We start from the raw sequence: 15208 nt of genomic DNA, 5'->3' as shown, positions 1-15208 counted from the left end.
TTGGACACCAAGGCTACTGTGTTGTTGTCTGATTGGACACCACGGCTACTGTGTTGCTGTCTGATTGGACACCACGGCTACTGTGTTGCTGTCTGATTGGACACCAAGGCTACTGTGTTGCTGTCTGATTGGACACCAAGGCTACTGTGTTGCTGTCTGATTGGACACCAAGGCTACTGTGTTGCTGTCTGATTGGACACCAAGGCTACTGTGTTGTTATCTGATTGGACACCAAGGCTACTGTGTTGCTGTCTGATTGGACACCAAGGCTACTGTGTTGCTGTCTGATTGGACACCAAGGCTACTGTGTTGCTGTCTGATTGGACACCAGGGCTACTGTGTTGTTGTCTGATTGGACACCAAGGCTACTGTGTTGCTGTCTGATTGGACACCAAGGCTACTGTGTTGCTGTCTGATTGGACACCAGGGCTACTGTGTTGTTGTCTGATTGGACACCAAGGTTACTGTGTTGCTGTCTGATTGGACACCAAGGCTACTGTGTTGCTGTCTGATTGGACACAAAGGCTACTGGGTTGCTGTCTGATTGGACACCAAGGCTACCGGGCTGTTGTCTGATTGGACACCAAGGCTACTGTGTTGCTGTCTGATTGGACACCAAGGCTACTGTGTTGCTGTCTGATTGGACACCAAGGCTACTGGGTTGTCTGATTGGACACCAAGGCTACTGTGTTGTTGTCTGATTGGACACCAAGGCTACTGGGTTGTCTGATTGGACACCAAGGCTACTGTGTTGTTGTCTGATTGGACACCAAGGCTACTGTGTTGTCTGATTGGACACCAAGGCTACTGTGTTGTTGTCTGATTGGACACCAAGGCTACTGTGTTGCTGTCTGATTGGACACCAAGGCTACTGGGTTGTCTGATTGGACACCAAGGCTATTGTGTTGTTGTCTGATTGGACACCAAGGCTATTGTGTTGTTGTCTGATTGGACACCAAGGCTACTGTGTTGCTGTCTGATTGGACACCAAGGCTATTGTGTTGTTGTCTGATTGGACACCAAGGCTACTGTGTTGCTGTCTGATTGGACACCAAGGCTACTGGGTTGTTGTCTGATTGGACACCAAGGCTACTGTGTTGCTGTCTGATTGGACACCAAGGCTACTGGATTGTTGTCTGATTGGTAGACTACTTAGAAGTAGACTACTTAGAATAGGCCTACGAGTGGCTTGACGTAGACTACCTGAACAAGTAGGCTGCTAGAAGAGGCCTACGAGTGGCTTGACGTAGACTACCTGAACAAGTAGGCTGCTAGAAGAGGCCTACGAGGGGCTTGACGTAGACTACCTGAACAGGTAGGCTGCTAGAAGAGGTCTACGAGGGGCTTGACGTAGACTACCTGAACAAGTAGGCTGCTAGAAGAGACCTACGAGGGGCTTGACGTAGACTACCTGAACAAGTAGGCTGCTAGAAGAGACCTACGAGGGGCTTGACGTAGACTACCTGAACAAGTAGGCTGCTAGAAGAGGCCTACGAGGGGCTTGAAGTAGACTACCTGAACAAGTAGGCTGCTAGAAGAGACCTACGAGGGGCTTGAAGTAGACTACTTAGAATAGGCCTACGAGGGGCTTGAAGTAGACTACCTGAACAAGTAGGCTGCTAGAAGAGGCCTACGAGGGGCTTGAAGTAGACTACCTGAACATGTAGGCTGCTAGAAGAGGCCTACGAGGGGCTTGAAGTAGACTACCTGAACATGTAGGCTGCTAGAAGAGGCCTACGTTGAAATGCAGACATTTCTAAAACCCGTGATTTCATTTCTGATCAGTGTTTTGTTGTTGTTGTGAGAGATGTGGCCACTTCCGGTTGTTTCCCACCGCTTCAATTGAAGGGTATTCTGTTGCATAGGATAGGATAGGATTGCCGCCTTTCCAAAAATTCAGTTGGTAAAATTTCTGCCCTGCTAGAGCTGCCCCAGGACAACTGTAAGTGCTGTTATTGTGAAGTGGAAACGACAATGGCTCAGCCTTGAAGTGGTTGGCTACACAAGCTCACAGAACAGGACTGCCGAGTGCTGAAGCGTGTAAAAATCTCGGTCCTACCAATCACTACCGAGTTCCAAACTGCCTCTGGAAGCAACAATGCCCCCGTGCACAAAGCGAAGTCCATACAGAAACGGTTTGTCGATATCGGTGTGGAAGAACTTGACTCGCCTGCACCGAGCCCTGACCTCAACCCCATCGAACACCTTTGGAATTAATTGGAACGCCAACTGTGAGCACGACCTCACTAATGCTCTTGTGGCTGAATGGAAGCAAGTCCCTGCAGAAATGTTCCAACATCTAGTGGAAAGCCTTCCCAGAAAAGTGGAGGCTGTTATAGCAGCAAAGGGGGTCCAACTCCATATTAATGACTTCCCTGAAGAGTGGAGGCTGTTATAGCAGCAAAGGGGGACCAACTCCATATTAATGACTTCCCAGAAGAGTGGAGGCTGTTATAGCAGCAAAGGGGGGACCAACTCCATATTAATGACTTCCCAGAAGAGTGGAGGCTGTTATAGCAGCAAAGGGGGGACCAACTCCATATTAATGACTTCCCAGAAGAGTGGAGGCTGTTAAAGCAGCAAAGGGGGACCAACTCCATATTAATGACTTCCCAGAAGAGTGGAGGCTGTTATAGCAGCAAAGGGGGGACCAACTCCATATTAATGACTTCCCAGAAGAGTGGAGGCTGTTATAGCAGCAAAGGGAGGACCAACTCCATATGAATGACTTCCCAGAAGAGTGGAGGCTGTTATAGCAGCAAAGGGAGGACCAACTCCATATTAATGACTTCCCAGAAGAGTGGAGGCTGTTATAGCAGCAAAGGGAGGACCAACTCCATATGAATGACTTCCCAGAAGAGTGGAGGCTGTTATAGCAGCAAAGGAAGGACCAACTCCATATTAATGACTTCCCAGAAGAGTGGAGGCTGTTATAGCAGCAAAGGGAGGGGACCAACTCCATATTTTTGACTTCCCAGAAGAGTGGAGGCTTTTATAGCAGCAAAGGGAGGACCAACTCCATATGAATGACTTCCCAGAAGAGTGGAGGCTGTTATAGCAGCAAAGGGGGGACCAACTCCATATTAATGACTTCCCAGAAGAGTGGAGGCTGTTATAGCAGCAAAGGGAGGGGACCAACTCCATATGAATGACTTCCCAGAAGAGTGGAGGCTGTTATAGCAGCAAAGGGAGGACCAACTCCATATGAATGACTTCCCAGAAGAGTGGAGGCTGTTATAGCAGCAAAGGAAGGACCAACTCCATATTAATGACTTCCCAGAAGAGTGGAGGCTGTTATAGCAGCAAAGGGAGGGGACCAACTCCATATTTTTGACTTCCCAGAAGAGTGGAGGCTTTTATAGCAGCAAAGGGAGGACCAACTCCATATTAATGACTTCCCAGAAGAGTGGAGGCTGTTATAGCAGCAAAGGGGGGACCAACTCCATATTAATGACTTCCCAGAGGAGTGGAGGCTGTTATAGCAGCAAAGGGGGGACCAACTCCATATTAATGACTTCCCAGAGGAGTGGAGGCTGTTATAGCAGCAAAGGGAGGGGACCAACTCCATATTAATGACTTCCCAGAAGAGCGGAGGCTGTTATAGCAGCAAAGGGGGGACCAACTCTATATTAATGACTTCCCAGAAGAGTGGAGGCTGTTATAGCAGCAAAGGGAGGACCAACTCCATATTAATCCCCATGATTTTGCGATGAGATGTTTGACGAGCAGGTGTCCACATACATTTGGTCAAGTAGTGTATCTTACAAGGATAGACCATTACATTTTAAAATGTTAATAAAACAGTTTGACCGTTTTTATGAGTGCGGCTCCATTAAAAGAAAAGACGTACCGGTGTAGCTGGTATTGTCGACCAATCACAGTGGCGCTACAGGCAGAGGCTCAATGCGTAACAAAGTGATTTCTAATTACGGAATGAAGTTGGCTGAATGAGAAGGAGTAGGCTGTGGTTTTTATATGAGTTGGAGTTGTTGTAGACATTGGACAGGAAGTGCAGCAAAACAGCCTCAATTAGCCTTGTTCCTTTAGCTAACTTAGCCGGCTACTGCAGCTAGGCTAACTTAGCTGGCTACTGTAGCTAGCGAGCTTCTTTACAACAATTTGATACAGTCAAGACAGGCACTACCAGATGGTATGGTGGATAACCTTTGGCAGCAACAAGTTTTTCTAACTAGCACAAGTCGGTTTGGCTACTTTCTCTCTCCCCCCCCTCTGTGCTACCCACACACTGTCACACACACCGGCCCCTGCTCATCTCCCCCTCCTCTCTCTCTCCCTCTCTCTGTCACACACACCGGCCCCTGCTCATCTCCCCCTCCCTCTGTCACACACACCGGCCCCTGCTCATCTCTCCCTCCCTCTGTCACACACACGGGCCCCTGCTCATCTCTCCCTCCCTCTGTCACACACACCGGCCCCTGCTCATCTCTCCCTCCCTCTGTCACACACACCGGCCCCTGCTCATCTCCCCCTTCTCTCTCTCTCCCTCCCTCTGTCACACACACCGGCCCCTGCTCATCTCTCCCTCCCTCTGTCACACACACCGGCCCCTGCTCATCTCTCCCTCCCTCTGTCACACACACCGGCCCCTGCTCATCTCTCCCTCCCTCTGTCACACACACCGGCCCCTGCTCATCTCTCCCTCCCTCTGTCACACACACCGGCCCCTGCTCATCTCCCCCTCCTCTCTCTCTCCCTCCCTCTGTCACACACACCGGCCCCTGCTCATCTGTCCCTCCCTCTGTCACACACACCGGCCCCTGTTCATCTCTCCCTCCTCTCTCTCTCCCTCCCTCTGTCACACACACCGGCCCCTGCTCATCTCTCCCTCCCTCTGTCACACACACCGGCCCCTGCTCATCTCTCCCTCCCCTCTCTCTCCCTCCCTCTGTCACACACACCGGCCCCTGTTCATCTCCCCCTCCTCTCTCTCTCCCTCCCTCTGTCACACACACCGGCCCCTGCTCATCTCCCCCTCCTCTCTCTCTCTCTCTCCCTCCCTCTGTCACACACACCGGCCCCTGCTCATCTCCCCCTCCTCTCTCTCTCCCTCCCCTCTGTCACACACACCGGCCCCTGCTCATCTGTCCCTCCCTCTGTCACACACACTGGCCCCTGCTCCTCTCTCCCAAACAATCTTGGCCTTATTTTTAACTACAGTTGAAGTCGGAGGTTTACATACACCTTAGCCAAATACATTTAAACTCTGTTTTTCACAATTCCTGACATTTAATCCTAGTAAAACTTCCCTGTCTCAGGTCAGTTAGGATCACCACTTTATTTTAAGAATGTGAAATGTCAGAATAATAGTAGAGAGAATGATTTATTTCAGCTTTTATTTCTTTCATCACATTCCCAGTGGGTCAGAAGTTTACATACACTTAATTAGTATTTGGTAGCATTGCCTTTAAATTGTTCAACTTAGGGTCAAGATTTTCGGGTAGCCTTCCACAAGCTTCCCACAATAAGTTGGGTGAATTTTGTCCCATTCCTCCTGACAGAGCTGTTGTAACCGAGTCAGGTTTGTAGGCCTCCTTTGCTCGCACACGCTTTTTCAGTTCTGCCCACACATTTTCTATAGGATTGAGGTCAGGGCTTTGTGATGGCCACTCCAATACCTTGACTTTGTTGTCCTTAAGCCATTTTGCCACAACTTTGGAAGTATGCTTGGGGTCATTGTTCATTTGGAAGACCCATTTGCAACCAAGCTTTAACTTCCTGACTGAGGTCTTGAGATGTTGCTTCAATATATCCAAATCATTTTCCTACCTCATGATGCCATTTATTTTGTGAAGTGCACCAGTCCCTCCTGCAGCAAAGCACCCCCACAACATGATGCTGCCACCCCCGTGCTTCACGGTTGGGATGGTGTTCTTCGGCTTGCAAGCCTCCCCCTTTTTCCTCCAAACATAATGATGGTCATTATGGCCAAACAGTTCTATTTTTGTTTCATCAGACCAGAGGACATTTCTCCAAAAAGTACGATCCTTGTCCCCATGTGCAGTTGCAAACTGTAGTTTTTATGGCGGTTTTGGAGCAGTGGCTTCTTCCTTGCCAAGCGGCCTTTCAGGTTATGTCGATATAGGACTCGTTTTACTGTGGATATGGATACTTTTGTACCTGTTTCCTCCAGCATCTTCACAAGGTCCTCTGCTGTTGTTCTGGGATTGATTTGCACTTTTCGCACCAAAGGACGTTCATCTCTAGGAGACAGAACGCGTCTCCTTCCTGAGCGGTATGACGGCTGCGTGGTCCCATGGTGTTTATACTTGCGTACTATTGTTTGTACAGATGAACGTGGTACCTTCAGGCGTTTGGAAATTGCTCCCAAGGATGAATCAGACTTGTGGAGGTCTACAATTTATTTTCTGAGGACTTCTCTGATTTATTTTGATTTTCCCATGATGACAAGCAAAGGGGCACTGAGTGTGAAGGTAGACCTTGAAATACATCCACAGGTACACCTCCAATTGACTCAAATTATGTCAATTAGCCTATCAGAAGCTTCCAAAGCCATGACATAATTTTCTGGAATTTTCCAAGCTGTTCAGTCAACTTAGTGTATGTAAACTTCTGACCCACTGGAATTGTGATACAGTGAATTATAAGTGAAATAATCTGTCTGTGAACAATTGTTGGAAAAATTACTTGTGTCATGCACACAGTAGATGTCCTAACCGACTTTCCAAAACTATAGTTTGTTAACAAGAAATTTGTAGAGTGGTTGAAAAACAAGTTTTAATGACTCCAACCTAAGTGTATGTAAACTTTCGACTTCAACTGTAAATGTTGCAATTGCGATTTGACTTGCGATTTAGAGAGAAACATTTGGGCAAACTGTTGGATGGAAATAGAATGACTATTCTAATTCTATAGTTAGAATATAATAGTGGGTTTGTGACGTTATGTAAATATTTCAGAAAAAGTGGGAGAAAACACCTGCAACCTATCCAGAACGCTGCAGCCCACCTGGTTTTCAACCTTCCCAAGTTCTCCCATCCCGCTCCTCTCCACACTCTACTGGCTTCCAGTTGAAGCTCGCATCCACTACAAGACCATGGTGCTAACCTACAGAACAGCAAGAGGAACTGTCCCTCCCTACCTTCAGGCTCTGCTCAAACCCTACACCCCAACCCGAGCATTACGTTCTGCCACCTCAGGTCTCTTTGGACTGGGCAGCTCCCGCTCAGCCCTGTCCAAGCACTTCCCTGTCCTGGCACCCCAATGGTTCAACCAGCTCCCCCCTGAAGCTAGGACAGCACAGTCCCTGCCCATCTTCAAACAGTCTCTTAAATAATCCACCTCCATGGGATGGCTTTCAATACCGTGATTTATTTTTAATTTTTTATGTAAATACCTTCAGTCAACTAGTGTAATACATTAGCAGATAATGTTCTTCATTTCACCTGTCATATAATTTTTCATTATGAAGCTTACTGGTAGTCCCCAGTCACATGGTGTTTGTTAACTTCTTTGGGACTGGGGGGGGGGCAGTATTGAGTAGCTTGGATGAATAAGGTGCCCAGAGTAAACTGCCTGCTACTCAGGCCCAGAAGCTAAGATATGCATATTACTAGTAGATTTGGATAGAAAACACTCTGAAGTTTCTAAAACTGTTTGAATGATGTCTGTGAGTATAACAGAACTCATATGGCAGGCAAAAACCTGAGAAAAAATCCAACCAGGAAGTGGGAAATCTGAGGTTTGCAGTTTTTCAACTCTTTGCCTATCCAAGATACAGTGTAAATTTGGTCCGATTGCACTTGGTATTTGGACATAAATTATGGACTTTATCGAACAAAACAAAAATTTATTGTGAAACTGGGATTCCTGGGAGTGCATTTGTAACGGATGTGAAATGGCTAGCTAGTTAGCGGTGGTGCGCGCTAATAGCGTTTCAATCGGTTACGTCACTCGCTTTGAGACTTTGAAGTAGTGGTTCCCCTTGCTCTGCAAGGGCCGCGGCTTTTGTGGAGCGATGGGTAACGATGCTTCGTGGGTGACTGTTGTTGATGTGTGCAGAGGGTCCCTGGTTCGCGCGAGGGGACGGACTAAACGGACGGTACGGACGGAATGTCTGGTGTAAACTTATGAGCTGGAATGTCTGGTGTAAAGTTATGAGCTGGAATGTCTGGTGTAAAGTTATGAGCTGGAATGTCAGGTGTAAAGTTATGAGCTGGAATGTCTGGTATAAAGTTATGAGCTGGAATGTCTGGTGTAAAGTTATGAGCTGGAATGTCTGGTGTAAAGTTATGAGCTGGAATGTCCGGTATAAAGTTACGAGCTGGAATGTCTGGTGTAAAGTTATGAGCTGGAATGTCTGGTATAAAGTTACGAGCTGGAACGTCTAGTATAAAGTTATGAGCTGGAATGTCTGTCCTGCAAATAGTTTGTCAGAGACTGTCATTTGCTATGAGATTTTACATTACATTAGAATTGCTAATCTTCTAGATTACAGAGGCTCAGTAGGGTTTGAAAATAGCGCCCCTAGTGTTCAGTGCCGATTATTACCCAAACATCCAGGGATGGCACAAGGTCGGTATGAAGGTGTGACAATCTGAATAGTGTTTAAACCTAATGTACAAGCAACATTTTTCTCCAAAACTATCGAAAAAATAATCATGTTATTAAATCATACACAAGTTTTACTGCACGTGATGTTTCAAACGTATTCTGGCATTACTAAACGTGTAACGTTATTCAAATATTTAAATCGGGTTATTTTCCTCAAAATGAAAGTGAATGATGATGCAATATTTGCGAGAGGGAAGGGAATCTGATTTCATTGGTCCTCAACTCACAGCTCAGAGACTTAATTCAGGACAAATGGAGTTATCCCTGAGTTAGCCTGCCTGAGAACAGGTTCGTTCTGAAGGATTCATTGCCATTGAAAATGTACCTACCTGGCTAAAAAGGTGAGCCACTTCCACTGTACCTCTTATCCAGAGTTGAACTCAATAGTTGATCAAAGTTAGCTTGCTAATTTCTCCAACCACGTAATGTAGTATAAGGACTCTGGCCAACTCATTGTAATGTTTGACAGGACAATTCCGTAAGGAATTGACAAGCGAATAAATAGTAACAGATTGACGAGGAGATGAGAGCAGCGAAGAGAAACCTACCTGTTGCAAGTGAGGAAGTGCTGGAAAACGTCACATTTGGACAGTACCGGGTGACTAGTCATGTGATTCATCCACCATATCAACCCTTTTCTCCTTTTAGAGATGAAGTCGTCTTCAAACCGCCCCGTGGCCTGTTTCTCCGGTATGTGGGGCACCGAGATGACAGGGAACTTCTCCACCAGCCGGGCATAGAGCCAGTCAAAGTGTTTATACCTCCTGTTTACCTGGATCTGTGTGTGGGTGGGCGTCAGCTTGTAGGCAATGTAACTCTTCATCCCTTTGAACTTGGTCTGCTTGGTGGGGTCGTCGATGGTACAGGCGAAGGGGTATGGGTTTTCCTGCCATTCTGGGCCGTATTGTCCCGTTACAACACATATCTTATCCCCATCTTTCACAAACCCAGCTGCCTCACCTAACACGAACGCTTCTCCTCCTGATTTCACAAATGTTGAAAACCTATTGAGGTTTCTACTGACCGTGGCAGAGCTCTTGGCTTGTTGAACGTTGCCACTTCTGGATATAGAAGATGTTGACACGCTGTATGTAGACGATCCATTGCCATCAAAGTCCCCCTGGTGACTTCCCCCAACAACCCCGGGCTCGTCAGCCACCGTCGAGGTGTCATCCCAGTCATCATCCCAGTCTTCATCGCTGCCCTGGCTGGCTTGGTAACCGCGCTGCTGCTGCGCTGGGGCAGGCGGTGAGGACGCTGTAAACCCAGACGATGTTGATGTTTTGGACAAGTTTTCAATTTGATTTAATGTTTTATTTGAGGTGTCCCCGAAATCTCCGGTTGGAATATTGGCGTATCGGGATCCCGGGTAAGTATCCTCTGATGTGCTGTTGTTAAACGTGGACGCGGTATCGTTAATCAGTATCTCGACGTAGGACGCGGGGAAGAGACCTCTCTCGCCTTTGCCGTTGGACCCTTCTAGCCATCCTTCAATGTCCTGTTCGCTGTACAAACTCACTATTTCATGTTCCTTTAATGATATCTCCCCTGTGTTTTCGGAATTGAAGTCGTATAAAGCCCTCGCCTTGAGCGCCATAGTTCAACAAATGACTCTGTAGTGTCTAGCGCTCCAAAACAAATAGCCAGCAAACTCTTAACGGGCTAGTCTATACAAACTACACTACTTCTGTAGGCACACTCCCTCCTAAATGTCCCTCCTTAAGCGATCTACTTCGCAATCCAGTTGTCTTTTACTACTGTACATTTAAAAAATAATAATAAGTGCAATAAAATCCCGTTATTTCGTCCAAGTCTTTGCCGTGTAAAGTTGAAGGGACTAGTTGCAGTGGTGGCTCCTGCCTCACTCATCACACACTCCCTTCTCGCATTCAACAACCACACGTAATCAGTCTGAGTAATCGAGGGTAGATATGGAGGGTGATATGAGACGGAATTAAGTCTAGGCAACGGTACCACCCTGTGGCTGTCGCCTACTATTGAACGTCTGACTGACATGACATAATACCGTAACGAGCATGTCATCATACCAACGTCTGTGTGACGCCTGTGCGTTAATGAAAGTCATAAGGTGTGTCGTTTTATATTTATATTATTAATTAAATCTCAACCATAAATGCTAAAAATTTACAGTTTTCCCCCGTGTAAAAAACGGAAGGGTATTTTCCCCATTGTAAAGTAATGGAGTTAGGCTAGGTTGCTAATGGTTTTACATGTAAGAGAAGGTTATTAAAATGGCGTTCAAACTTCCTGTACCTTTTTTTCAACAACATTTTTGCATCCAATTTGTTTTATTTTCTATCAACAAAGACTCAGATTAGTTCAGGTAATATATGTAAATATGCGATGTCACGATAAAATGTGTTAGTGTTAATGTTTGTACGAAAATAGCATTTAACAGTTTGCTAGCTTGATGTTAACCAAATGTAGCTTGTCCACCAGTAATTTAGATTTTGTAAAAAAAAATAAAAAATAGAAATTGACACTGATAGTACAGTGTGTAATGTGTAATATGTGTAGATGTATGGTGACTCCAGATTTGGATTAACGGACCAACGGGTTCTGCCATGGGCAAGTCCCTTGACTGGTACCAGGAATGGTGGGAGGACAATCTGAAAATATTTATCTTTGCTCACAACAGCAGCGTCCAGGCCTCCAGAACAATCCCCCATCACCTGCTGTACGGACCGGAAGCCACAACTGTTTACTGAGGTAAGCAACGCAATTGTGTATAAATTATTGCCTATACTGTAGTATGAAACATTTGTGATTTTTAGATATTTCTATTGTTGTTTTTGTATAACATACTTTATTATCACTGATACAAGTTGTTGAACCAGATCAGAATGCCTTCGAGGACCACCTTCAAGCAGCGACTGAGAAGGATGTGGAGGTTTTTGACCAGGTAAAAATGTCTGCTGTTCATTTTATTTTCTGGCCTTCCAAGAGATATATAAGAGATGTATTTGTAATAACATAAAATATAATTGCATTTATTTCTATTATCAATCAAGGTGAGACTGAACATGGAGAAGGTGCCGGAGAAACAGAATGAGAGCCACCGGAGGAGAATCGAGGGGACAAAATGCTTTGAACATCCGGGCTAATGCCTTGGTTTGGAAGAAAGACAAAAGGAAGGCGAGACCTGCGAAAACTTCCCGCTCTTTCGCTCCTAGCTGGGCTCACCATCCGTTAAGGAGAATATAAAAATCTCACATAACTATTTGCATTTTCCTCCTCGTGGTGGGCGGCATCGCCATGCTGTCAGCAGTACCAACACTGGCCCAGGGGTTATCTCCAAATAGTCCATCTCAAGGCCAACCGCTGGCTCACGTTAAGGCCAACCGCTGGGTCACGTTAAGGCCAACCGCTGGCTCACGTTAAGGCCAACCGCTGGCTCACGTTAAGGCCAACCGCTGGCTCACGTTAAGGCCAACCGCCGGGTCACGTTAAGGCCAACCGCCGGCTCACGTTAAGGCCAACCGCCGGCTCACGTTAAGGCCAACCGCCGGCTCACGTTAAGGCCAACCGCCGGCTCACGTTAAGGCCAACCGCCGGCTCACGTTAAGGCCAACCGCCGGCTCACGTTAAGGCCAACCGCCGGCTCACGTTAAGGCCAACCGCCGGGTCACGTTAAGGCCAACCGCCGGGTCACGTTAAGGCCAACCGCCGGGTCACGTTAAGGCCAACCGCCGGGTCACGTTAAGGCCAACCGCCGGGTCACGTTAAGGCCAACCGCTGGCTCACGTTAAGGCCAACCGCTGGCTCACGTTAAGGCCAACCGCTGGGTCACGTTAAGGCCAACCGCCGGGTCACGTTAAGGCCAACCGCCGGGTCACGTTAAGGCCAACCGCCGGGTCACGTTAAGGCCAACCGCCGGGTCACGTTAAGGCCAACCGCCGGGTCACGTTAAGGCCAACCGCCGGGTCACGTTAAGGCCAACCGCTGGGTCACGTTAAGTGACCAGGGGCGGCAGGTAGCCTAGTGGTTAGAACGTTGGGACAGTAACCAAAAAGATGCTGGATCGAATCCCTGAGTTGACAAGGTAAATATATGTCGTTCTGCCCCTGAACAAGGCAGTTAACCCACTGTTACCCAGAACACTATCATACTGGGCACATAATGTGAGCTGCACAGATTAGCTAAAAACACGAGCACCGCAAAGACTGACTGCCTGTTGAAAACCAAGTGAAAGGCTGAACCACACAGCACCCACCTACTCTCTATTCCACACCCCAGAATTCAGTATCTCAGTCTATAATACTATAATGTGAGTGTACAATCAAATCTAAAAGTAAATTGACACACATGTACCCTCAAAAAAATCTACGTTTATATATTTAAATCTAAAATATTGCCAGATTGGTTTTTACAGCTGTTTTCATGAATGTGTTCATTATTGTTGTAATGTATCCCTTGATGGTATTTGTTAATTCAACATTATTCATTGTTCTATCGTAGGACGTACACTAGATATATATTCAACCACAAGGGTGTGCTAATGAGCTATGATTTTTTTTTTAAAGTCATAGTAGAGGACTACTGAAATAATATTATTTCAGTGTAAATATGGGAAGATTTGTTTAAAATGAAAACATGCCAGCTAGACAAGCCAGTGTATGAATCAAATGTATTTGCCTATAAATGGAGTGGAAATTGGCTGACTTTTGTGATCTGTAAAGTAAGTCAGATTAATGTGTGGGGGGGAGCATTGAAATAATAAAATTTTTTTTACCCCGATGCCTGTTTATTCATAAAAAGCAGAAGATAGTAAATAACATTTAATCGCAATGGTTCGTCTAGGCAAATTCATAGGAAAATAAATACATTAGCCTAATTGGTAACAAATATGACGTGGGGGAAAAGTCAGGATTCCTAGTCAGGCTATTGTTTGTCAAATCCAGATTAAATATAGGTCTTCATGTGTATCAAATCTGCGATTGTGGACTAAATCAATGACAAACAGCTGAAATGTTCAGGTTTCATCATGATCTGTGATCGAAACAGGCTGGGGTGTTTTCGTTTCTGTTTAGGCTAAGGTGGTTATGCGTAAAAACAAAGAAACTTTACTGAAATGAATAGCCTGATTCAATGGGATTCTCCTGAATAAAAAACGTGTTTATCTGTTAAGCTGTTTGCTCTGTGCATAGACCCATACCGATTCTATCTTTTTGGTCTTTTGCTTGTAGGCATAGCCTACAAATAATATTCTAAATTGCGGAGCATTTAGTAAACCAACCATATTTTCCTGAGACTGAGCAAGACCTTCGACAGGCTAGTAGACTATGGGGAAATAATCCTGGAGTTAATCATTGTTATTCCCTAGATCACTTTATATAATATGGATTGTTGTTTTTTATAAGGCTAAGCTAACAAGGGGTAGCATATGCTTTTTGCCCATCTCTATAACAAGGTTTAGTCCTATATCCTCACATACCGCCAATTCGAGCTCTCTCAATTCGAGCTCTGCTTTTAAACATAAGACATCTCCATAGAAATGTATAGCCTAAGGATCGCATGGTGACAGTGATTATGACAGTGATTATGTCTGTTAAACCGGTAAACTGGGAACTCGGGGGGGGGGGGGACTTTTTTGTCATATCATGACATCAGTGATTTTCAGGTCAGAGAAAGATGCCAGAGTTTCTGAATTGGAATTCCAAGTTTGCAAAACAAAAAATAATCCCAGTCTGAGCTCGTTTTTTCCCGAGTTCCAAGTTGTCTTGAACGCACTGAAGTCGGAAGTCAGAGATTGCCGAGTTCCGAGTTATTTTGAATGCGCCACTAGAGACCTCCCTCTTATCTCTGAATAGGACTACCTCCAACAAACAAGCCCTTTTTTGTATTGAGGTGATATGTCTATTTTAGCTAAATCGACAAATGAAATTCATTAGATTACTCTGGCAATCATTACATTTTTTAAATAAAATCATGTACATGTAGACGTTTTTAAGGCGTTCATGGTAAGATCGTTCATAATAAATTTACAAGCAAACTGACACGTGACGTGTCTGTGTCACGTTGCATGACGTGAACACGATGTCTACACGACGTGTACGTATCACGTGACATTTTTTTTTTTAACCTTTATTTAATTAGGCAAGTCAGTTAAGAACAAATTCTTATTTTCAATGACGGCCTAGGAACAGTGGGGTAACTGCCTCGTTCAGGGGCAGAACGACAGATTTGTACCTTGTCAGCTCGGGGATTCGATCTTGCGGTTACTAGTCCAACACTCTAACCACTAGGCTACCCTGCCGTGAACGCGTTGGAAGTTTGATGCCTTGGAAAAAAACTTGTCTCTATTGACAGTCCATGTTAATTCACGGCGGTATTTTATGGCGCAAGGAAGACGTTAGGTGAAAAGTATCAGTAGCTTCACGAGGCTTAATTCTGGCACTTATCACCCCCTATAGGTGCAGCTAGGGAGATGAACAATCTAATGGCATCACAAATCAAACACTGACCGCTTTAGTTGAGTGGTGTGATTTGATTGATTCTAGATGGTATCAGAATCCTACTGTATTTAGAATAGTTTGTACATATCCTTTTTTTGTCAGAATGTAACATGGATATAAACAATGTAAACAATCTGTAA

At 45.6% G+C, this 15208-nt stretch overlaps 1 protein-coding gene and 1 long non-coding RNA gene across 3 annotated transcripts in view; one reads left to right on the top strand and one right to left on the bottom strand.

The window, feature by feature from the left end:
• Positions 1-10500, bottom strand: part of LOC139577345 (sorting nexin-18-like) — a 23407-nt gene extending 12907 nt beyond the window's left edge. Inside the window, exon 1 of one of the 2 annotated variants that reach the window (XM_071404397.1) lies at positions 9141-10500. In XM_071404397.1, the coding sequence (XP_071260498.1) occupies positions 9141-10189 (1049 nt within the window). In that variant the 5' untranslated portion in view covers positions 10190-10500. The remainder of the gene's footprint in view (positions 1-9140) is intronic. The other variant, XM_071404396.1, reaches the window with a different exon arrangement.
• On the top strand, positions 9823-15208 carry LOC139577347 (uncharacterized). Its single transcript, XR_011675260.1, has 4 exons — positions 9823-9961; positions 11252-11322; positions 11439-11515; positions 11625-15208. It is a non-coding gene; the product is annotated as an uncharacterized lncRNA (long non-coding RNA).

Source organism: Salvelinus alpinus, chromosome 5 (assembly GCF_045679555.1).
Source record: "Salvelinus alpinus chromosome 5, SLU_Salpinus.1, whole genome shotgun sequence".
Lineage (NCBI taxonomy): Eukaryota > Metazoa > Chordata > Actinopteri > Salmoniformes > Salmonidae > Salvelinus > Salvelinus alpinus.
Note: the sequence above shows the minus strand (reverse complement) of the source record. Positions and strands in the feature narration are given on the sequence as shown.